This window comes from Aythya ferina, assembly GCF_964211825.1.
Source record: "Aythya ferina genome assembly, chromosome: 3".
NCBI classification, from domain to species: domain Eukaryota; kingdom Metazoa; phylum Chordata; class Aves; order Anseriformes; family Anatidae; genus Aythya; species Aythya ferina.
In genome coordinates, this window is record NC_140298.1 from 91,976,600 (window position 1) to 92,001,975 (window position 25,376).

The window sequence follows — 25,376 nt, forward strand, 5'->3', positions numbered from 1 at the left end:
TACTAGTGGACTGCAGCCAACACCAGATTTAAATATGAGAGCTGTGTTTCTTCTTCAAATTCACATGACTCATAAAGATCTAAGACCTGAGGTTATGTTCAATGAGACTATGTTGAGAAGAACAAAATCGTTGCCAGTTTTGTTGTAATTAGGACAAAACAACCATTTCATATGGAAATTTCCTGGCTCCTGTTTGAAATCACAGAACAAGGCATAATGTGAAGTAGTGCTTAATAAATGGGACAGTACACACTGTTTTTCTGCAGACTTGAATTTTGTGCCATAAAAGGTTTTCTGTGGCTACATCTGCACCTTTTGTCAGGTTCAGATAATAAAGTAATCAGTGTCAATGTGGCAAATTTCCCAGGTTGCAAATTTAGAAGTAGATTCCACAAACTAGAGGTGGTGATATAATTTGCACAATTACATTTGACTGTTTCTCCCAAACTGTAAGTATTTTGGGCTAGATGTTTAAAGCTATTTAGGCTAACGTAGATTTACTTGGGGAAGATTATAATTCTTGACCAGGATTTCCCAATCTGGTTTATACATGGTGCTCCTGTGCATTTCTAGATCCAGCCACATTTGGTGCTCGTATCAGTTGTGTATTAGTGTTCAAATCTTTAAAATCTAGCCCCACACTCAGCCTTCCAGGATTAAGCTCAGCTATTCTGCCTTTCTATCCTGTTTTTCACTAAATCATACTGTCAATATGAGCATTATGTTATCTTTGCTCTGGGCGCTGACTGCAACAATTGACAGCAGCCTGGATATTTGGCTCCAGCAGGAAGTCCCTGATGCCATGTAGGTGCTTGAACCAGAACTCTACCAACTGTTTACCAGTACAGATATATGTGTACAGACTTGATTTTATTTGCATTTTATCTGCTTTTTTAATTCTACCATTTTTTACCATATAAAGTATAAACTTCTGCATCACAAAACTGGTAGGTTTTTTAATGAAATTGTAACTTTCACTGCTTTTGAGGAAGCAGCAGCTGGCAAACTATTTTATAAAGCTGCATGCTTTGTTTGGTCAATGCCCAACAAGTTTTTATTAAATTGATCCTTAATAATAATAATAATGTTAAATAACTTGTCCGTACTGTAAAGTTACGTTTTATATTCCAAATTCGTGGATATTCAAAAATTTCAAAGGGTATAGGAAATAGTGTGAAACAATATAATTCATATAGGTCCTATTCACAGCACTGTAAACTCATCATATTATGATGATTATTTCTATTACTTCTCCACATGTGAAGAATTACTATTCCTTAACTGATTCAGTATATCCCTGTACTTATTTTCACTGGGATGTGTGTAGGATGGCATTTCTTTAACAGGAGAATTTCTTTGTGTGTTTTCTTTTGTCTGTCTGAGCTCTGAGTAAATATTGCAGTGTATTTCAGTTTATAACAATACTATGTAGAGACCAGGAGATGGCAGTAGTTGCCAGTAATTTAGTTGTAAAAGTAGGACTGTGTAAAATTAAAGGAAAAATTGAGCTATGTCTGCATGTATGTAAAATATTACAGCATATCAATTTATTGGTATTATTTATTATGTTTTAATTTTAGAACAGACTATTAAATACAAATTGCAAATATGTATGTTAAAGAATTTGCCCTAACACTGAATTTCTGTTTCTTTTAAACAGTTATTAGTATTAGCCAGCCCAGTTTCAGTGGCACAGATGCTTTTGGCTATACTTCATTCCTAGCTTATTCTACAATCCCAAATATCACCTTCTACTATGAATTCCGCTTGAAATTTCAGTTGGTAAATCACCACTCAGCTTTACAAGATAACCTGATATTTTTCACTGGACAAAAGGGCCAAGGTAAGCTTTACTATTGTTACATATTCTTACAGACTTTAGAATATTCATCAAGCAAGTAGGGAGAAAATATACACAGCTTTTTCTTGATTCTTTTCATGATATAATTTCATTAGGAAGAAAATAATCTCTTCAATACTTTATAGCTTTGTAAACACAGTTAACAATCAGGGTTTTGGTGGTGGTGGTAGTAGTTTTTTTATTGTTCTTTTTTTCTTCTTCCATAGAGAAGAAGTGTAACTTAACTTTAATTACTGGAAACAGTTAATCTGATGCTCGAGGTGGCAGATTTCTGAACAAAATATATAGAAACTAAAAGATTAAGATTCTCTTTTCAGTCACAAACATTTAATTGTTGATTACATTTATTTATCAATTACATTATTGATTACATTGATTTGGTGGCCATTTTTGAAACATGCTGCCTCAAATCTTCTAACATGGACTCTCACTTTATTGGAAAATCAGTTCATCTGTCTGACATGTCACAGCCACCCTGTCATTTTTTCTTCCTGTGTCCTCAAACAACCTGCCAGAGGAACGGCCATGAATTGCTGCTGTTATCACAGTGGCTGCACTTCCATGGTCCACAGGACTGAAATACAGCCCTGTGGCACTGAGAATTGGACTCTGTGTTCTTTATGTGAAATACTAGACCCTAACCTTGACATCCCTCAAAGCAAGTTAACCCAAGGTAGCTATAAGTTCTGCTGGAATCTGTACAGCAAGGTATTCAACTTGGTCTCAATAACACAGCTGAGAAGTGGGTTATATATATCTGTTTACAATGCATGGACTAAGATTTTAACAACGTTTTACGTATATCTGCACAGCAGCCCACTGTAGTAGGCTGACACAGCCTCAGCACTGAAATGGGGTAAAATATTACTATTTGTGTTTTGTCCATTTTAGCATCACTGTCTAAACAGGACCCGCAATACTGATGAAAGTTAGAAAAAACATTAATAAACTGTTAATGCAGATATTCAGCAGTCAGGGCAGAAACTACTTAATAGATCATTGGAAACATATTACTTATCTTTACCATAGCTGTTTCTGCAATTTGAATTAAGTTTTGGATTTAGAGCTGATGCATATTGTTGAAGCCTATAAGGGAGGTTTGGTGATGTGCCTTTTTGCCTAATTTACATACACATTGCACAAAATTACTCCAGTATATCACAGCAATAAGATACGGGGTGTCCTCAATTTACTGCGTTAATTCATTTGGGGCTTTTTTTAGTCTTGTTTTCTGTTGTTTCTTAATAACTGAAGTTCCTGTACATTCTGTGGCAGACAGCGGAGTTAGCCCATTGCAATGCAAACTAACACATCAGCTCAGGTTGGCTTGGCAGTTTACATATCTGTGATGTAATTAAGCTGGTTACTTTTCATTTGGGAAGATCCTGTCAGATGTAGTTAGTGCAGCTCTGTTGATCAACTGGACTTCACTGTGCCATGATACCTTGGCACAGCACATGGACAAACAACCACAAGCTGATTTACTTAATTTATTGAGTTGGTTATCCAAATTAGCTTAATACAAATATTAAACCACTGGAAGTTTATTAAATACAAAATTTTGCTTTGCCTCTTTGTGTGAATCTGGCTTTTCTATTTTCCTTTTTTTTTTTTTCTCCTTTTTTTTTTTTTTCCCCCAAAAATTTAGTGAAAATTTAGGGTGGTGCTGCTAACTGAATTATATTGAACAAAATTTTGATTACATCCAAGTCTACCACTGGTGCCACATTTACTTCCATAACATTCCCTGGTTTATTCCCTGGCAGCTTTTCCTTTCACTTACTAATTATTTATTGTTGTAGATAGAGGAAATTTTGTCTTTTTCAGCTAACCAATTAGAGATGGTACATGGAGTCATCATTGCCAAAACGTTTCCATCCAGTCATTCAGAAAGCAGTTTTCAGAAACTAGTGTCCCCATTATTAAATTTTAATAGTAATAATAAATAAAACTCTTGTAATACAAACACAAAAGAACACTCCTTTCAATGACAAAAACAAACCACAGCATTTATACATGTTTCTGCAACCTTGGGAACAGAATTTCAAACTGTCAGTACAGAAATTGTAGGAAACATAACCAAATTATAACCATTTGTCCACTGCCTTTACTCAGAATAGAAAAAACTGCAAATATAAAATTAACAGCATCAATGGTGAAAAATAACCTGAATTTCTTTTTGAGCTACATTAATCAAAACAGAATGCAATAAATAAATACATAAATAAATTGCTTGCATATAATACAGATCCAAACAACTGAATCAATTTCTTTGCACTGAAGTCTGTTTCCAAAAGGCCTGCCTGCAAGATGTACCCTGTAGTGTCAAAGTTATTGTGAAGTACAATCCTTGCAGACATATTTAGCTGAACTGAGTTCAAAAAGGATTATTATTGGCTCTTCCATGGTGTCATTTTTATTAACCGGAATACTAGCATTCTGGGCTTATTATGTAGTTGTCAAGTGGAAACTTGTCTTTTTGTTATTCAGCATCTATTTTTTTCATGAACACTGCCACCCAGTAACAATACATTCCTGCACCTCTGTGTCAGATCAGGGGTGGGCAGCAGCTCACCAGCTGTCAGCAAGACCGGGAAGCAATGAGGTGTCAGGTGAACTGCTCTATAGCAGTTATATTAATTTTCTTCTTAGTTCAAATGGCTGGGGAGATCAAGTAACTCCCATTCTCATTACCAGAAAGCAGCACTTTCTACCAAGTGAAATTTGCCTACTTCACTGGGAGGAGATGCTGTTGTTCCAACAAGTTATTTTTATCAAATATCAAACAATAATGCTCTCACTATGAGGAGTATGAGATTTTTCGCAGCCTGTAATCTTGCTGTAAGGAAGCATTTTTAATATTCTGTGTTCCCTTTTCTCCATTTCATCCCATTTCTCTTAGCATTCTCTTGCAGAATCCCACTTAACTCCCCTCCTGTCAACCCTGCCTAGATCATCTACACAGACACAAAACAAGGATGGGATCATTCTTCATTTCCAGACTCTGACCGGCTTCTTTGTTCTTTTATTCTGTTAATATTTCTGGATTACTATCCCCAACTCAGTTTTCATCTCACATTAATTCCCGTATTATATTTGAACTGAATTAATGTTGTGTCTAACCTCTTGTGAAGTATGATCAAATGATGTCTGATACACAGGTGCCTAACATCTTCTCCCTCTTACCCCACAAAGTGGGTTAAAAAAAAAAACAAAGTGGGGTAAGTCACCCTAGCTCTAATATCTCACCTACCTTAATGCTGAACCTCTCACAACAGTCAGGCTAACCATCCTCTGGATTTCTCCCTGTCATAGAGGACACGTCCCCTGCTTTTCATCTCAGGTCTGTGTCTGACCCCTGGCTTGGGCTACAATTCTAGAAAAAAATCTCCTGCTCCCACAGGCTGAGACAGAAGTTGTCACTCTGTACGTCCATGAGGTGTCCATGGCAAAGTGTTGGTGGCCTCAGAAGCTTTCTTGCTCCTGTTCTTGTCACCCTCCCACCTCCCATCCCACTGAGAAGAGTGAGTGAGCAGATGGATGGGAGCATGGCTGTTAGCTGAGACTAGCCTACCTCAGCATGAAATATGGTTGATTTGATACCTTTCATCCTCACTGGGTTTTTGTTTTGTCCATGATATTTCTGACCAGTGCCATTAGTGTAAAACCTCCTTAAAAAAACTAACAATTTACCCAAAACAAAATAATTTTAGAGAGATAAATCTAAAGAAGCTATCAATATCAGGAAAAAAAATATGTATTTTAGATTAGTCATAGATTTTAAGACTTTACTGACTTCTTACATCTCTTCCTACCCTAAGTAATAATATTGCTACATTTCTGTTCATAGTTAAATAAGCTTATGTCCTTGTGGAAGTTAAGAGCTTATCTCTTGCATGTTTAAGAGGGGTTACTAAAAAGAATCCTAAAAAGGAAATTCCAATTACATAACACTATTAAATTTAAACTCGACTTTTTTTTTTTTCCCCCTGAGGTTATACAAAGTAATTACAGTATTATATTTACCTTAGAATGTTTAGATGATGTAGTAATTTCACATCCATCATGATGCCCAATATTCCTCTGTAAATTTCTTTACAACTTTCAGATTTTTTTTTGTTCTGTCACCTTTGTAAATATAATTAGATATTAAAATCTGATTATTGACACTCTTCCACTCACAGCAGTCCAGTGTTTTTTCAGACATTGCTCTACTGAAAGAGAAGCACACACAGAAAGAGCATATTTCCTCTATGTCTATTCACAACCTCTGCTGCAGTCTGTGACCATAAATGAATGGGTTTTGTCAAATTTTCCGCATAGCGCAGTAAAAAGTACAGTGCTAAAAAAAAAAGCCTCGTTTGTAGATAATGATGTTTACTGTCACCTTTCGGGTTTATCTCTTCAGGAATGTGCACATCTTGGAATTTTCTGACTTGAGGGACCACCCAGTTCTCCCTTTGATTTCACCATAGCTGCAGCCAGCAATGATCCCTGCTTTGGAGTTAAACTGTAGGAGGTAGTTCAGGAGGGGACCTTTAACTGTGAAGCTCACTATGTCCCTTTAAAATATTGTTCCTTTGAAGAATTTCTGCTAGTGATAGCATATATTGACCTAAATGTAAATAAATTAATTTCTGTGCTGCAGATTTACAAAGAAATTAGTTCTAAATTGAAAGTTCTAAGAAAAATTCAGAAAATTGAGATGTGAATATTCTGACCAGAGAAACTTCAGTAATAAATACTCTGGATTTAACAACAGATACAGAAGAAGAAAGAGTGGGGAATTTTGAGCGATGTGTGGACCTCTTCCTTGCACCCTTCCACACAAACCACAAACTACTGCTACAAACTGCTGCCTCCATTAGCTGTGTTTTACACCTGGCTCTTACAAAGGTCTCTCCCAAGCACCAGCTAAGTGCTAAGCACCAGTGTTTGGCAATCCCTAACCAGGGGTAGCTGTAGTAAAGTTTTTGGATGTTTCAGGGTCATGGGCAGCTGGCCGAGCTTGTTAGAAGCTGCTTGAGCTTCCCCAGGCTCATAACCCTATGGTTTCCATTACCTTGTCCTAACCTCATAGTAGCAGTTACCCTCAGGTTTTGAGGCTGTTGGTTATTGCTGTTTCAAAAGAAAAGTATTTATCGTGAAAGTGTATTGGGATAGAATTAAGCCATGGCCTCTGTAACTTGGAATTTCAATTTGTTTTGTTTGTATTTTTAAGTATGACTTAGACTTTGGAAGAGGTTGAGAATCTATTAATACTGCAGGCAGAAGAACAGCAACAACTACTAAACCCACCAGGCTCAACAGGATTTGTGGATGTAACTAGCCTACCCTACAGAAACTAACTAACTAACTAAATAAATAAATAGATCTTCCTTCAAAAAAAGCTATAATTATTTTACAAATCTCTGAAGTTTCTCTTTTAAATCCACAAGAATAATGGAATTTGTGACATAAACTGAACAATGGATGTTAAAAACAGATTCAAAATTTAAAACCTTTCTAGCTAAAATTTTCCTAAACTGATGTATTTTCCGTGGATTTGAAAAATATTTTATGCTGCAGTATTCACTGAATCCTGGAAGAAGTAGCTATTCTAATTTTGTCTTTCCAGGTCTGAATGGAGATGATTTTCTGGTGTTAGGCCTCCGTGATGGCAGAGTAGTATATAGCTACAATTTAGGTTCTGGCACAGCAACAATCATTAGTAAACCACTTGATCTGACACTCAAAATTCACGTCATCCATCTTGGCAGATACCACCAGAAAGGCTGGCTGAAGGTAAAAATATATGTATATATATTTATTTTAGAAGGATAGACTTTTAGATTGTAGAGTTCTCCCCCCATACACCCCTCCATTCAATATGAAAATCTTTAAAATGACTGTTTTATATTTCCCTGTTATGTTTGGAGGGCTCTCCTCTTTAGGCTTTCCCAGGTAAGGTAGAATGCTTTGTTGTAACAAATATAAATGTTCTATTGAAAGGTGGATGATCAGAAGAATAAAACTGTCACTTCTCCTGGAAGACTGGTTGGACTCAATGTCTTCAGTCAGTTTTATTTAGGAGGCTATCATGAGTATACTCCAGAACTCCTACCAAAGGGATCCAGATTTAAGAACAGCTTTCAAGGTAAAGATTATACTGTTTTCAATTCCTGTTAAAACATGTGTCAGATTGTTTCAGTTGTCTATGAAATAAGGATCTAAAAACTCTGTCGTAAAAGGAAACAAACTAGAATATATTTGGCTGAAATTCCTGTAGCTTTTTCATTATTACCTTGTGGTGACTAAAAAACGTAATGCAAGAAGAGGCTTTGCTGAACATTTTTAACACTTTCTGTTTCTCATAAGAACAGAAGGTTGACATGTTATCATTTCTTTTTATCTGCCCCTGTTCTATTGTATCATTCCAAAACAGTTTTGTTTCACTATGGCAAAGTAATTTAGATTCTTCTCCCAACTAGTTCTAGCCATTGTCACTGTAAGTACTGGTTTGGGTAATAGCTTTCATGCTAAAGGCTCCTTTCTGATAAGGTATCATAAAATCTGAATTTATTTTTTTTCTCTGGCATTATGTTTTTTCCTTTGGACAGGTTAGGTGTCTATAATGTCTGTAAGGAATATTTCAGCTATTTATATAACAGATGATAATTCCTACCTCTAACCTTCATATTTTAAGCTCTGTAGAAATCTAAATTCAACTTCTACCAATTGGATCAGCAGTAAAGCAAAGGATTTGCTCACATCACTTGTTTATATGTATTCCTTAGTTCTATAGAAAAAAATGTGCTCTATATTTGTTAGATAAACTTCAATTTATTTTAAACACCTTTCACATGAAAGTAAAACATTTTATTATAGCAGAGCAAAGTTTGAGTTCCTAGTTATGAATCAGAGGTGCATTATGAAAGGCAAGTATGGCAATAAAATTCACTTTCATACACCAGTACACTCCATTGCCACTAAGATTGCCTAACTGCCTCTTTTCTAGCCATCACCTTACTTTTTCTTATTACAACATCCCCAAATTCGAGTTCATGAAGACAAGCATAAAAGTACAAACTTAAATCCACCTGGTTTTGTCCTAGCTGACATCTATGAATTTATTAACTCATCTCCTAATTCCAGTTTCAAAGGATAAATCCAACAGTATAGTAATTTTCTAAATGTAAATTCTCCAATATGATCCTTTATTCCAAGTGTAGTTCATGATTTCTGGATGCCAATGTATGCAAATGAATCCTCAGAGCTTCCAAGTTTCTAGGAGATGCCCTTCTTTCATGTTTTGTTGTTGTTGTTGTTGTTTTGTTTTGTTTTGTTTTGTTTTGTTTTGTTTTTAATAGATATATAATCTCAAGGTTTGGTCTTATGACAATGCAAATCATAGAATGATGACAAAAATGCAAAATATTTCAAAGCTCAGATACTCTTAGTTATCATTACTATTGATCAATTTTTCTTACTGTTTAAAAAGAAGGCTCTACCTCAGTATTTTTTTTTAATGTAGCACATAAACAGTTTTATCATTGTCCCTGTCATTCACAGTTTTAAGTTTCTTATATTTGGTAATCAATTTCATGCTCTTGTTCCCAGTATCATCTTGTGTCTGTTCTCCAGATCATATTGACATTGAAGGAAGCTACATTTCCCTACAACTGATTTCCCATGACCTTTTCTCATGTAGTCAGCTTCTCATTTGTTCTTCTAACTCAGAAGTCTCCCCAGGTTCAGCTCTCAGCCCTCAGGATCAGAAATAAATCTTCATAGTCCTCCAGAGGGGGAACTGCAATATCATTAACATAAAGGAAAATTTGTAACCACTGTACTTCAGCCAATCTGGAGCTGTAGGGAGTCCACATAAAAACTCTGGAAGTAACAAGATAAATTTGTCTAGCATATAGTTGATTAAAACCCTCAGACTTTTGGAAAGCTTCTGTTGGCTGCTTTTAAAGACATGATTTATTAAAACCATTTTGCTTCTAATAGCACAGTGTACCTCTCCTTTTATAAGCAATCACTATTGGATCAAGAAACACTGAGAAGGTCAGCCTTGCTGCTGCAGACCCACTGCCCCCAGTAACAGCTTGCAATCACTCAGGATTTTCCTCTGTACAGCTACTGTTTCAGACCATTTGCTCATGCAAGGTTATGTGTCTTTAGCAGTTGTTATTGAATTTCCATAGGAGAGGATGGAACTGAAAATAAATGTCTTTATTAAACGATATAGAAGGAGTATACTCATAATTCTTTCGATACTATACTCGTAAGTCCTATTTTACACTGTGTTCATTGGTCTCAAAAGAATTGTACTACAAAGCAGTGGGTGCAAACATTTTTCTACTTGTCAGTAGAGGAAATGTTTATTTCTTCCTTCACAATGGAAACGCTACATCAGGACCATGACTTCCTCTAGCCTCATGCAAAGTAGCATTTCTCTATCAGTTTCTCAGGACTTTTATTGATCCCCACTTGGCCATTGCTCCTCTAGCAAGGCAGCAAGCAGGAAAATGAGAAGACGATAGAGATCAAAGCTAAGGTTGCAGCCTAGACAGGGGACTAGCAGGGAGGAACAAGCTTTAGGTCCATTCTTGTGTACAAATTGTTATGTCTTGATGGTATCTTACAAAAAGGGAAGAGTTTGTCATCACGTATGAGCACTAAGTCCAAAATGCATGCATGGCTTCAGAGATGGTGTATCTGCATGATGATTGTCCCCTCAGGATCTAAAAGAAAGGAACTTGTCATCTGTGAGGTGCAAAAGCAAGACAAGAACAGACAAGGAGAACATTATGACATTAGGTATTTGGGTACAGGTTAAAATTAAAGGTTTGTAATAGTGCAAGATAAGCTACAGGGAAAACCAGACAAAAAGCCAAAATCATGCTTGCATTTCTATGACTATACTAAAGGAGAAACCTTTTCTGACCTTTTGTTTGAGGCAGCCACAAAAGGAGCAGACATCATTTAGGATCTGGTGAAAAATAGTGGCAGATATTGTTGTTAGTAGGGGAGACAAAGAAGGAAGGGATCTGTTTTGTGAGCTCTGTTTGACTGAGGTGAAAGCTATACGTTACATTTAGAGTAAAAAAGTCATTAACAGAAAGGTCCAAGTGTGGTCTAAGGAGCCACTAGACTAAAGACTACAATACTACTACAGAGGTAGTAGTGCATCCTCTGTGCGTTCACTGTCTTGCTGCATCTGCTTTCAGCTAACTTGCATCAAACTCTGATCTTTGGGATCAAACTGAGTTCAACTCACAAATTCAGAAGCTTCTTTTGAGTTCGTCCTGCAAACTTGGCTGTGACAGAAAACCTCTCCACTATTCAGAATAGTTGGCAGTTTCTCATTAAGAGGCCCAGAACTGGCAGAGTAAAGGGAATTCACGTCTGAAAGAAGGCACATTCATCAGCTGATCCCTCTGCAGAAGTTTGTGTAGTGCTTGCTTGAGTCCTTCACCTGCATCCTACTAACAGTTAGAAGAAATAAGAAAATTAAATGAAAATCTCAACTGAACTCATAAAGCTCTGCCAAAATACGCTCCAGTAATTACTGTATGCTGTGTTTACAAATGCTCAGAAGCTGTTTCTAACCTAGGTGTTCTGCTGGTACGATCAAACTAGTCATTGTCATGAATGCCAGTTTATTTTCCATGGTGACCTTCCCAGTTCTTGGGTACTCACTGTGCTTTCCATTGTTTACACAGAGCACTGGGCTGCTTTTTCTCAGCACTCTAGCAAGACTCATGAGAACAGAACATGCTTTATCTACTACTGATAAACAGATGAAACATCAGTTAGGATTTACTGAGTATGTGGTGGCCTAAAACTAACACTGTTAAAAGCAAAAGAGGGATGTAATATGAAGATTGCAAATAGTCATCAAGCTAGGTTTGTTTTAAATTGCTTAATATGAGTTTTTAAATTACCAGTTATGTGGCAGTATAAACAGAACTACAAAGTGTGTGTAATAAGGAAAAATCCTAAGAAAGCAAATTTGTCTAATGTTGTTCTAACAGTTGTTAAAATACTTGTTTTGCTACATTTTGGTCAAAATAAATTATGATTCTTTATATATATATATATTTATATATTTTTATATATATATATATTTATATATATATATATATATTTTTATATATATATATTTATATATATATATATTTATATTTATATATATATATACACCTTCAACAGAATAGTCTGATAATATAAAGTCTCACGGCATATTTTCCAAAAGTGAAGGGGAAAAAAAGAAAAAAAAAGAAATGCAGAGCTAAAATGAAGATATCTATTTCAGTATCTAGATTATCTAAATTGGATGTATTTGTTTTTCATAGCTTCTATTGACCTTCCTTCCTTAATAATTCTCTGAGGGAATAAAAAGCTACATCCTACTTTACGGGTTGTATAATTTGTCATTATGTCATTTGTCATTATGTCAAATATTTCTAAACCCAAGCTTGAAAATGTTGATCATCAGTAAATGAACTCAAACAATATTGCTATAGAAGAAGATGGCTTATTACATAAAGCTAGGTCCAATGAACTAGTGTTCAATGAATGTTCATGTGAGAATGTAAATTGTGAATAGTATATTAAGATTTGTAAAGCTATTCTGGAAACATGACTTCAGACTGTGAAAATCACACTTTTCTTACCCTATTGAGCTATTAAGGGTCAACAAATAGTTGTGTCAGTGGAATGTGAAATGACTGCTGTTCTCTATTACTCCTTTGTATAAAGATAACACAATCTGAGGGAAAAGTCTCAAAATTATATGTAGTCAAAGTATTTTCAAGTCAACCATCTTGATAAATGTTCCAATATTTTTAACAAGATCAGAATTATATCAATAAATACTAAGGCACAAAGCAGTTATCTTTTTCTATAATTGTCACATAAGTAATAATTAATTTTGAATTCCCTGACTGTGAAACAAACAATGGAGAAAGTCCATATGTTCTTGATATCTTTTATAAACTGAAGAAATACCCATTATTGTAGAAATATACAAAGATAAATATAAATAAATATATAGAAATACCTCTGCAATGTGGTCTAGGTGAATCTGCTTGGCAGGTGGATTGGGCAAGATGATCTCCAGAAGTCCCTTCCAACCTCAACTGTCATTCGGTGATTTTGTATTGAAAATTTATTTTGTCTTTCAGGTACAAGTTTGTTTCTTAAGTGATTTCAGTGGATCATGAAAAAAAATATATTAAGTGAATTGAAAAAAGAAATTTGATTATTTGCAGTCTTCATGTCATGCCTTTCTGCCACTTTTAATGTTAAACAGAGAGCCTCTGGCATGCACTGTTCAATACCTACAATTCTCAGGATTTTGAACTCTGTGGGAATTCACTGTATTTCAACTAAATTATATAAATCAGATATAGAAAATTCTTTTTTGCACTGTTTAAACCCACTGTTAAGTGGGTTTAAGTCTGATTTTTAGTTTCAAATGGTATACATTAATGTATATTTCATTTAGGATAACAATGTATTAGCAAATTAAAAAAATGTCAGTGTATGGATCTAGTTACTGACATTCAATTATCTCTATAGATGAATTCTAACAATTGTCATATATTTGGTCTGTGTCAATCCCCATTTTCCCAAACAATTATTAGGTGTATTTAGGGGTGCCATAATGTTGGCACTAATACTACATTAGTATTTTGGATGCACCTATACTATTCTGGAAGCTAGTAACAGTTCGGTGATACAGCTGTGGATACACTAGGTTACTTGTCCACAGAACAAAGGAACAGGCTCTGGTACTGCTTACCTTACTATTATAGATGAAAATTTTTAATCATTTTCTGAGAGCAAGGGCCTACAGGAGCAGCATATACACTCTGTCAAATGTTGTGGTCATGTGTGATAATGATCTCTTTGTAACAGAGACTGAAGCATTTACCTGAGGAGGGGAGAATCTTGGTCATCCCCTGAAGGAGTCCATTTTAGCCTAAAGAAATTCAAGTCCACATTTCCTCACTGCATTAGCCAATGCTCTCTGAATTCTTACATATTTTACATCAAACAGACTTCTTGTGCTCTATGCTTGTTGTGTTTTTGTTTGTTTGTTTGTTTGTTTCTTTTATCTGATGTAGATGCATTTCTGTAAGAGCATGCATGTGTAAGCACAAAACTGCACCCACATCACTCCTTAGTCACTGACTCTGCATTCTGTCTATTCCTTGAGAAATTACTTCCGTTGTTTTACCTATTGTTAATGAAGGATCTTACAATCTCACTCATTTCCTGAACAGAAAGTAGCCAGCATAGCTTTAGCTCTTGGAGATGGTATGATTGTCTACACATTGAAGACATTCTGGTGGAACCCGTTCAGTGAGGGATGACTGTGTTCTGTTGTTTGGTTTGTTATGTCTCCCTGTGTCTGTTGTAAACTCCACTTCTTTCTCCTTTCTACTTCTAAGGTTGCATTTTTGATGTTCAAGTTCGCACCAACGTGAATCAGGAGTTTAAATCACCAGGGAGTCCAGAAGGTCACCCTAATTCAGGTCGCAGTGTTGGACAATGTAAAGATTCCCCATGCAGTTTAATAAAATGCAGAAATGGTGGCAAGTGTGTGGAAAGTGGCTCTACTGTTTAGTAAGTATGAAAAAACTTTTTTCTAGGTTACAACATAGACTGATCAGTAGACCTAATAACTGTGCTAATTTAATTTCTTGATAACTGAAGTCTCCAGAAACCTATCATCTTATTGGAAAGGTAGAAAACTGTTGAACATTTTTCTTCCTTTCTAATAACAGAAGAAAAAATATAATTTTAATCTTACATTAATAAAATCAAAACCAAAGTTTAAAAATTATTAGGACATTTGCTGAGGGTCTGTTTTAAGAAGCTCCATGGACTGGTCAAGCTCCTCTGAAAGTCACTGGCATCCAGACTTACCACAGAATGTGTGGATAGAACTAGATATGTAAGAAAGGCATTTAATTAAACTAAGTAGCATCCTAGATATCAGAGAACAAAATAGAAAAGAGGGGAGCTTGAACATTGCCTGAACATGGCTGGTAGACCAAAAAAAAAAAGTATTTTTTATTTGAGAACCCCTTTCTGGAGTAAATCATTGAATGTCTAATATTGGAAAGTTCTGAGCCAGTATAAATCATAGGAACAATCTTACTGAGCATCTGTGTGTAATTCTCTGCTGCTCAATCTCTCCCTAATATACACAGGTCTTTTTGCCTCCAGTTATCATTTATGTGGATATTTTGCTTTCTCTCAAATGCACCCTCATGCCCTTCTCAACTGTTCTTTCACCATTGCCTTTCCGGATCTGCTGTCTGGCCTGCTCATGTAAGGCCTTCTTAATCCATTCCATACAAAACAAGGCAGGTTAGTAAGGATCTTATGTCAAAACTGTTTGAACTAGGTCAGTTCATCATATGAGCTGTTCAGCTGGCTGATCAATCAGATAATAAGCGGTGATGGGGCGGAAAGGTCTTCAGCTGGCACAAAAGATAAGTCTTTCATGCCTTATCACTAAGTTTAGATGGATCTTTGTGTCTAGTCTGTAAGGCACAAAGAAGAAAGTGAATTTGCAGTTCCAAACTGCTGCTATGTGTCAACATTTCCATTGTAATAAATCTTGTTTCCAAACTTTGTAACTCAGCTGTAAAGCCTTCGCTGAGGAGTGCTATTGATTTTAAAAGCATCTGCCAAGATTAATTATACTTGCTTTCCCTCATGTACTTCCTCCTGTGTTCATTTATTAACATATATTTACTTCTTTTTTTAAAAAAAGAAAGAAGTGCTGATATAAAATGTCTGAAAACAATGACTGAAAACACTGTGGACAGCAAGACAGATAAGAAGAGAAAGACAGGCTTTACACTGTGGAGCCTCTGTGTATGTCAATTCTTCTTCAAAACAACAAAGACCTGTCCCTTCTGTGTAATACAAAGAAAAGAGTTTGCATACTTGTCAAGCTAAAAACAAGCTCCTAAATGTGTACTGGAGAGAGAATTAAACGGTAATTGGTTTTGTTGCCCCTGAGACAAATCTTTATCAGTAAGAAAACCTGTACAAAACTAGCATTTCTAAAGCTCGCAAGGCTTTACTTACAATTTAGAAAATTCACCCTTGATATGTAGCATGCAATTCCCCTCTCCATTCCCCTTAAAAGCATCTTTATATGCTCTTAAATAGAGCAATGAAAGAAACGCTTTAAACATCCTGAATAACAAGGTATAATTTGGAATTGCTTTCTGACTGTTGAGCTATAGGTATGTCTCAATTATTGGACTTTGCAGGTTCCTTCCAGAACTATTAAGTCCTTGGCATCCAGTGTGTTTGATCCTTCTGAGGAAAAAGAAAGGCAAATGGCACCCTTTCCATTTACAGGGTTGTTAGAGGAGACACAAAAACAAAATTGCAACAAAAAAATAACAGAAATGTAGGCTGAAGTATGCCCCTCCCATGTGCCCACCTACACCAACCTACGTCCTGGCTTCAGGAACTTACTCAGCACTGCTAAGTCATCTTCTGGCCTGCAAAGTACACAGAACCACCACCAGCAAGACCTAGGGAACATTTGGAAAAGGAGTGACAGGCTAGAGCAGCAGCTGGTGATTGGGCTACATTGGAAGCTTGATATTGTAGGCAAAGTTCTTTTTCATCATTACAGTTTCATAATGTTAATTGTAGATTTGTTTAGGAATTGTTTTAAAATGTGGGGTGTTTGCTTTTAGAGGGGTGAGTTGTTTCGTTTTAATCTGTAGTGACCTCCTACTGAATTATAATCCTGCCCTCATATTTCACAGCAGCTAGGTTGTCATAGATAATACATATTTATTCATGCATGTACCAGTTTTTGCCACCTTCTCCTCACAAAACAACAATAACAACAAAAAGCCAAAGAGGCCTGGATATAGCATGCATATGATTTTTGCCAATGTATAGTAGCTATCAATACTGTCTTGCTTTTCTCAGGGGAAACTTCTCTCCATTTTCATATCACCTGTGTTCCTCTGAGGAGCAGAGTCCTTGAGGGAACTGTATTTGTGTTCAAGTATTTTTCTCCTGAAATGAGATCTCTCCAGTTTTTCTTGCTGTTTTGAGCTATTTTTAAGTCCTGTTTCCACCACTCTGCCAGAAAGTGTGCAGTGCCATTAAGCTGTAGATTCAGTTGCTACAGGGATAATGCTTTGATTTAAATAGAAGCAGAAATGTACAGCATTAAATTTTACATTCTGTCCAGCAACAGAGCAGAACTACTATGTATTAACAAAATTAAGAGGAAATATTTGAATAGTAAAATGAAGAACTTTATGTTCAAGGGGCAATAATATACTCCATTATTTTGTTTATGGCAATTACATCCAATAAGATTGTCTATGAAGTGTTATAGCTATTGTTTGTTGCTGAAATGAGCGGAAAAGTATGTCTTCTGTGTACTCTGAACAGAACATCACACATAATGGGTAGGATTCAGTTGGTTAATGTAAGCCTGTAATGGCACTTTAGGTACCTCTGAGTAAACCATTTGGCCTTCAGCTGCAGCTTTGAAGAGTTCAAGACTTGCATAAGTCTTCTGTCATATCTCTGAGGCACATGTGGATTTCTCATAGCACTTCAAATAGCACTAGCCACTTAGGTTTGGGAAATTAAATCATAACTCTATATAGTGCAGGGATACCCCATAAGGTAAGCTGGTGTAGTTTCATTATTAGGTTGAATTTGATTAGAAACAATTGTCAATTCAAGGACAGAAACAATTTTCAATGAAACGACACAATTTTATAGTTTGTAAGGAAAAAAAGCATTTATCTATCCAGTTGTTATACTTTACATCAATAAAAGTTTTTACTTTTTTGGGGGGGTGTATTTGCTACCTAAAAATTGTCATCTAATTTGGCAGATTTAGTAGAAAATTTTTGCAGACTTCCATGGTACTCTTTGTTTAAATACTATTAATTTTCTTCCAATCTTAATTGCTCCAGGCTGTTTTTGCCTTATAGCCTGAAGATTAACTGTTTTTCACTAATGCTCTAGTTTTCCATTGCCTTAGTGTAAAGCCACTTTTATTAAAAGATCTCAGTTGTTCAGCATCTTTCGGTTCCAATACAATATAAACTTAAGAAATATATCCAGAAATGTCCAGTAGCTTGGGTGGCTAATATAGGCCTGTATAAATTCGAGAAACCATGCAGTATCTGAGATATCCATATGTTTGCAAATGTAATACAAAACTTGGAGAGACCAGTGTCCTCTCTCCTTGAAGAGACCAGTGGAAAAGTAGTTGGAGACCAGATGGGATACCCCTGGGAAGTGTTAGTTGGCAGCAGACATTTGCTTAGTCTCAGTTGGCCTACCTGATTAGGTAAATTAATTGAGCCTCTCATCTACATTGAATAGATACACATCTTAAAAGTAGACACCTACTCTCACATACACCTGCACATATTCAGGTGTCTAAATCTGCAGGGCTGAATCCCTTCTGTTATAAGAAGATTTGTTTGATTTGACATCACTTTTGTATAACTATAGAAAGTTACAGGTTTGTTAGCATTGAGCATGACATTTTAAACTTGATATTCTCTATGTTTAATATGAGAATGCTCTTGGTTTAGTATAGGAAACCACATTAGATATAAGCAAACATTCCAGTTTCTTCACAGAAATCCTTTAGTACCTTTAATTATTTTCCAATAAGGTTCAGTAAATTCTTCTAGTTTGATAAGGATTTTATGTAGTAAGATACCAGCATATTTCTTTTATAGTATATAAAAAGTGAAATTAATTTTCATGATTTTTTTAATGTTGCCAACATTTTCATATAACACATTTTGGGTTTATGTCATCAACAGTGCTTCTTGTCCCTACTTATGCAGAAACTGTGTTACTTATTTGAGAGCTGACTTTGGGTTAAGTACTGGACTTGGAGCCTGGAAAGCCTTTCTGTGAACAGTGTGTGACACTGTTAAGCATTTGAGAAGAAACAAACAAATTGACATTAAATTAAACCATAATTGAACTTCCTAAACAGAAAGATTACAAAACTCTAAATAATATCTGAAACTTCCAGATTCAAAAGTGATCTTTTGTTTTATTTCTCCATGAGCTGTGAATTTGACAGTTCTTGCTTCCTGACTTGGCCCATCTTTGTCATATATATACACTGTGCAGTGCACCCTATTAAGAATCGTTTGGAAAAACTAAGACAAGGAAAAAGAATTATCCAATTTCCTCAAAGTCACACTATCAAAGTTATAAGTGAGGGCCTTCCTATCCTTTCTCTACATAAAAATATGATATAGAAAAATTAGAGGCATTTTGACAGTTTTCTTGAGAAACTTAATAGCTGAGACACAGAGGAATCAATTTAATCCATATTGTTCAAAAACCCTTAAAAAGGAAAGTATCTTGCGGTGAGATTTAGCTCCTAAAACACATCAACTTAACAGTTAAGCTAAAAGTGTAAGATCGATGTCAATTGATCCACCATCAACGGAAGTCCAGGCCTTTCCAGTTGTCTTTATACATCAGCACGTATCTTGGGATACCTTTCCTGGTCTCCATGGGGTGTCCAGAAGAGCACATGTCTTCTGCGGGTCTTCTGTCTTCTAGTTGCACAGATTTCTCAGATTGACCAAGGCATGTCAGATGGCACTAAATGCCTGTGTTGAGGCAGTTGAATGCAGTCCTTGTCATTAGTTATGCATATCAATACATGAATAATGTCAATGGATATTGCGCTGGTTCCCCTGACTGTTTCTGCTAGATCTAATGGATATTAATTTATTAATCCATTAACTGGATGTTATTTAATCAATCCATTAGCCTATGAGTTCAGGCACCTACTCTAGGATCCCATTGCCTAACAAGCATTCAGTGTGTTTTGGCAGAGTCTTGTCTTCCTACTCCCACATACCTCTAGGAAGGCAACTGGAGGCTTTGTGGCACCTAATGAATCACTGTACGTGGATGCATAGGCAATAGAACCTCTCCCCCAGCTCATACGTAAATATATAAAATTAAGTATCTTGATCTCAAACTGAATCTCACTTCTTCTATCTAAATAAATGTGTCTTTAAACACTTGAGAACCAAGGGACTGGTGATGTTACAAGCCACTGGGTTCTCCCATTCTGGTAAAACAATATGCAACCATAATGAAGTATAGAGAAAACTAGACCAATATGACAGGCCATGTGATGCAAAGGATTTGAAATGTTGCCTCTTGCTTTACCTTTCTAAAGATTAGGAAACTTTGGGTCGGAACTTCTCAAGCCCTCTCCAACTTGCTTCAGAGTGTTTAGAAGAAGGGGTTGCCACTATGAGCCACAGCAAACATGTTCAGCCCCATGCAAATAGTTTTCAACTCATTTAAAAACCTAACTTTTATTGGTCATAAGAGACAAATAATGAAATTGGACATACACAGATGCAAAAAAAGTAAATGAGAAGAACCTTTGTGTATACTTCCCAGTAGTAGTAGCTTTGGCTCTGAACACCCTGCTTGACAGCACAAGAAATGGACATTTCTGTGTGCCACTTAGGGAGTAAAATTACTTCCCTTTCTCAGTAACTTTTCTGCATCAAAGCTTAACAGTTGCTGGTGAGACGGAACACATTCTAATGCTATGATGAATGGAGATGTTTTTGCTTTTGCAAGGTCTTGTCTTCTCTCCCCTTCCAATCCAGATAGCTCTTTATCAAAGGGTTTGCTGATTTTGCTTTATTTACATGGTGTTGCCTGATCTGAAGGTTTAGTGAAACAGCAATAAAAGTATCACTGTGTCTTGTATATCAACTGTGGAAGATGAAATATAGTGACAGAACATACTTGAAATGAGACAGTTTCACAGACTCCCTGTTTTTTCCAGAAACAGTGGGCTGATTAATAGAGAAAGTGTAACTGAGTGAGTTTGAAGAAAAATTCAAGATTTTGCACATATACAAAAAGACACGGACTAAGAATCAATCAAAATAGATGAGATTTCATTCTTAGCCTAGAAAGAGAAAATATTTAGGAAAAAGAATCAATAAGTGTTTTTATTCAGGGGAATGATTTTTGTATCATAAAGTGTCACTAGATTTTAAAATGCAAATAGGTCTCACATTTCATTTGAACTGTTTTGAAAATTTGCTTCTTAATAAGGAGGGCATTTTTAACATCAACGCCAAGTGTAATCTGTATTTCACAATTTCTATAGAATTCAATTTAATTTTAAATTTACAAGTTAATTTGAAATTTTTGTTCTCCTGGTTTGGATGAAAGGTATAGAAAGTACCAGACACTCACTAGTGATCCAGTCAATTTAGACAATTTGATAATGGCACAGGTTTACAGTCATACAACACTCAGATTGCCCCCTCATTCTTGGCAAATCCACTATCCTCTTTTCCATGAAGTGCTTCACCAAGCCTATCTCTGATTGCCAATGATAAGATTTTAGCAAATGAATAATGGCTAAATGAAAGGCAGTTGCTGACAGACTCCTGTTAGTAGTTACAATTTGGAATTGATAACAGTTCTTTTATAGTGACATCTGATTGTGTTTTTAGAAATGCTCTTCGCTGCTTTGCTTTCCCTTTTAAATTCCACTTTGACTCATACTAGTTTATGCAGTCAAAGCTTCCTTGAGCTATTTGTAGAGCAAAATACAAAAAAATAGCCACAAACTTGATTGTTTCTTGTAGATACTGATCCTGTAACTCAAATATTAAAAATATTATGTTCCCTATTAAATACAATTTTCATGCTATAAAGTAAACAGATCAAAAAGGTAAATGACAAACTTTGTTACGACACTCTTCTATTTGCTGTTTTGGACCAGATGATTAAATGCAGGTATTCCAGACTTGAAAATCTTGATTACTTTGCTACTGAACCATTGATTTCTTTTGGTAACAATGTTGCATTCTTTCCTTTCACTTACCTACCGTAGCTGTGACTGCCTCACTGGATGGAAAGGTGCATTTTGCACAGAAACGGTGTCAGTATGTGACCCAGAGCACAATCCTCCACATCTGTGCAAGCAAGGCGGTACCTGTGTGCCACTACCTGATGGCTACACATGTCACTGTCCTCTTGGAACAACCGGTACCTACTGCGAACAAGGTATGTCAAGTGAATAGTACACGGTACATAGAGTTACTTGACAGTAATGTCCAGGCAGAAAAAACACAGTATTTTGTAAAATATGAATGAAATGTGAAATGAAGTCACAAGGTATAAAATAGATTTTACTAAATATAGAAACTGGTACTTGTTTCTGTTAGAAAAATAAAGTCATTTAAAACTGAAATGTTAGATAGTTTTCTGACTCTACTTACTTTCAACACCATTTTTTCCCTAATTTTTTTTCAAATCATTCAACTAAATCCATGGGCAGTTTGACACTGTCAGATACTGAGGGGACAGGAAGCATTCCAGAGCAGTGTTACAGTGATACTCTGCTCAGGTCAATTCCCAAGCTCACCATAATGAAGTACATTGAGAAATACTCTTAAGAGCTCAGAAGCACACTTCTGAGCACATCTCAGAAATAGTAAGCATTTAGGACCTTATCCAATTTCCTCTGACAGCAGTGGAGAGGTTGTTCTTGACTTTAGTAGCTGTTGGATAGGTATGCACTGAGAACGATGATAGAAATGCAAATATCACTGTAATAATCTTCAGGAGATTTTTTTCCCTGAGACTTTCTATCAACGTCTTCCACAAAATATCTCTTCAATCTGCCCACCTTTTCTTATCCTTACATGTAGGAATCCTTTATCAAGGTGTTTTCACCTGTAAGGGATTGTACAAATGAATATCCAACAATGTGCATACATAACTTCTGCAAGCTCAGGGACTTTTCCTGTAAGTGTCTGAAGTGTCTCTGTGTGCAAAAAGATGTACTATGGTCTGCATCCTCTATTCTGCAGTTCTCAAATTCAAGTTAATATTGTAGAAGTGTATGTTTTTCCTTCAAGATGCTCTCTTTACAACTTTTGAACACCAGTTACTGTTAAATAGCTCCCTTCTCAAACTGCCTGCCGATGTCCAACCTCCTTTGTTCTGCCTACAGAGCAAGTTTCAAGCACAAAACTGACAAGCCGAACTGTTTTTGACCTGTTTTGCAGTTCCCATCCAATAGTTTGGTACAGTTTTAAAATCCTGTTTCAGAGAGCACTTGCAATTGGTAGACACAAATCAAAAAGGATATAGCTTACGGAAAGCCATTGTTAAATTCTTTATTCCAGGTAAGAATATGCTTTCTTTATTGTCTCTGCTGCAATAGTTTTTCAGGGCTCTTCATGTGAACATTTAGATTTTGAATTCCCATTTCAAGTGAGATTTTAAAATATCATACCATCTGGACTCAGGACACTGATCAACAGGATTTGTGCTATACATAAAGCTGTTAATTAATCAAGTAAAAAACCCTGTATTCTGGTTTCCTAATAGATTTGGATCTTCTTGTGATGGCCACTATTACCTAAAAGAGATAGCTTATAACTGAGCAATAGAAAATTGTATTTCTTGTAGATTGTCATCTTCCTAGTAATTCTTCCACCTGGTAAACACAGTAGAGGGTTTCTTTCTGTTTTATTTAAAAGCTTTCTTTTTATAAGTAGAGTTTATGGGTCCTCACCAAACTCCATGCCCTGCATTTCACCTTACTCTGGCAGAGTAATGAATTATCATGAGATTTTTCAAATCAGAGTTTGCACTTTTAGTGGATGGCAAATTGCTAAAAACAGCTGTTTATCAAGATTGAATATCTCATCTCTGGATTGATGGTGGTTATTGAAGCCAAAAGAAAAAGAGACAGAGAAGAATGAATGGCCCAAGGGACCCAAAGAGAACAGAGGGAAATTAAATGATGGAGACTAATGAATGTGCAAGAAAGAAGGAAAGAAGTGTGAGGAAAGGACAGAAGAGATTTATGAGGCAAAAGACATCAGAGGAGAATAGCAAAGAGTAAGAACAAATAGGACTTTACCAAATAATAGTGACTGGAAAAATACAGGACAGTAATATGGTTTACACAACAACAGGTCAGGTGAAATAAATAAGGCAGTAGGGCTAGAGCCACAGTAATGAGAAAAAGTACTTTGACCTTAGAAGTTAGAGATAATTAAACACAAAATGACAGAAATCAAGTACTAACCTGCCTAACAAACACTAAAAATATCATAGAATCATCATAGAATGGCTTGGGTTGGAAGGGACCTTAAAGATCATCTAGTTCCAACCCCCCTGCCATGGGCAGGGATGCCACCCACTAGATCAGATGGTTCTTTATGAAAACTGCATGAGAGAAATGAAATCATATATACAGGTGAGGCTATAACAGTTCTTAAAGAACTGCTCCTTCTGAAGAAGGGGGCCCACAGTTGAACTCAGTCCCTTCATGTATTCTGGGATATGGTGGCAACATGCCACAGACCAGCAGGCAGCAGAGCAGCTCTCTCTGCTGGTGTGGAGGCTTCAACACAGACAGAGCTTGAGATGACAGATGCAGCCTTCAAGGTCCCTGGCTATATGCAGTAACTTGGGCCAGGAAACCACTAAGGACCTGGCTGTTTCAGCTCTCCTCTGAGTATGCAGTAGACCTACTGGCTTGTGAGAAAAGTGGCCAAGATCAAGTGTCAAAGCTTAGAGATGAAGGAATAGTCTAAAAACCTTTTGCTGCAGACAAATAGTTTGATTTGTAGCACATCAATATTACATTATTATATATATACATGTACATATATATGCATAATAACTGTCTGCATGTATATTCTAATCTTTACCAAATTGCACCTCAGCTGCTTATTCCTCATGTATGAAGTGTCCCTGTGTGAGTCCAGTAATCCTGTCTCTTGCAGTGGCCAAGAGTGAAGGTTTAGAGGAAAGTTTAGCACAGCAACTATGTATCCTTGAGGTAGTTTTCTATCATCCAAACATTTTTATCTTGCATTTTTTTCTTTTTTTTAAAGATTAGATCAGGTCTCTCACCTTGACATAAACAGTCTCATTCAAGGCGGTAGACAACTTGAACAGAAATAAATTTGGAGTCGATTAAACTCCTCTTACATTACGTCAAGCTTTGAGATATCTTTCTACATAAGCTAGAATTCCACTAGATAATAAGCATTTGAAATTCATATCCTATGTAATATACTCGGTTTTGTAGAGGAAAGAAGAAAACCTATAATTTCAGAGGAGTTAATTGTAAAATTTTATAGACCTGATAATATTCTCTTTTAAGGCAACATCAATGTAGTATTTGAAAGATTCTGTAGATGGCAGTGTTGGAGAAGAATTGACAGTGGCTAAAATGAGCACAGTTTTTATCACTGTATTTCTTTAAATTTTTAATTATTCAATAGTTTTTGTCTTTACCAAGGAAGTTTTGGCTCTGTTAAACAGATGCTGATCAGATAAATAGAAAACAATAATTTCATCATGTCCCATAAACTTTAAGTGCGCTTACTGAAACTATTACCATGTTCAAATACAAAGGGATTAGTTTGTATGACACACTTTCACAACACCTACT

The 25,376-nt window shown here is 36.0% G+C and overlaps 1 protein-coding gene across 3 annotated transcripts in view; it reads left to right on the forward strand.

Moving 5' to 3' along the window:
• Nucleotides 1–25,376, forward strand: part of EYS (eyes shut homolog) — a 723,774-nt gene that overhangs the window by 676,862 nt on the left and 21,536 nt on the right. For all 3 annotated transcript variants that reach the window (XM_084512624.1, XM_084512623.1, XM_084512622.1), the window contains 5 exons: nt 1,661–1,843; nt 7,479–7,645; nt 7,853–7,997; nt 14,308–14,482; nt 21,789–21,961. In XM_084512624.1, the coding sequence (XP_084368750.1) occupies nt 1,661–1,843; nt 7,479–7,645; nt 7,853–7,997; nt 14,308–14,482; nt 21,789–21,961 (843 nt within the window). The remainder of the gene's footprint in view (nt 1–1,660; nt 1,844–7,478; nt 7,646–7,852; nt 7,998–14,307; nt 14,483–21,788; nt 21,962–25,376) is intronic.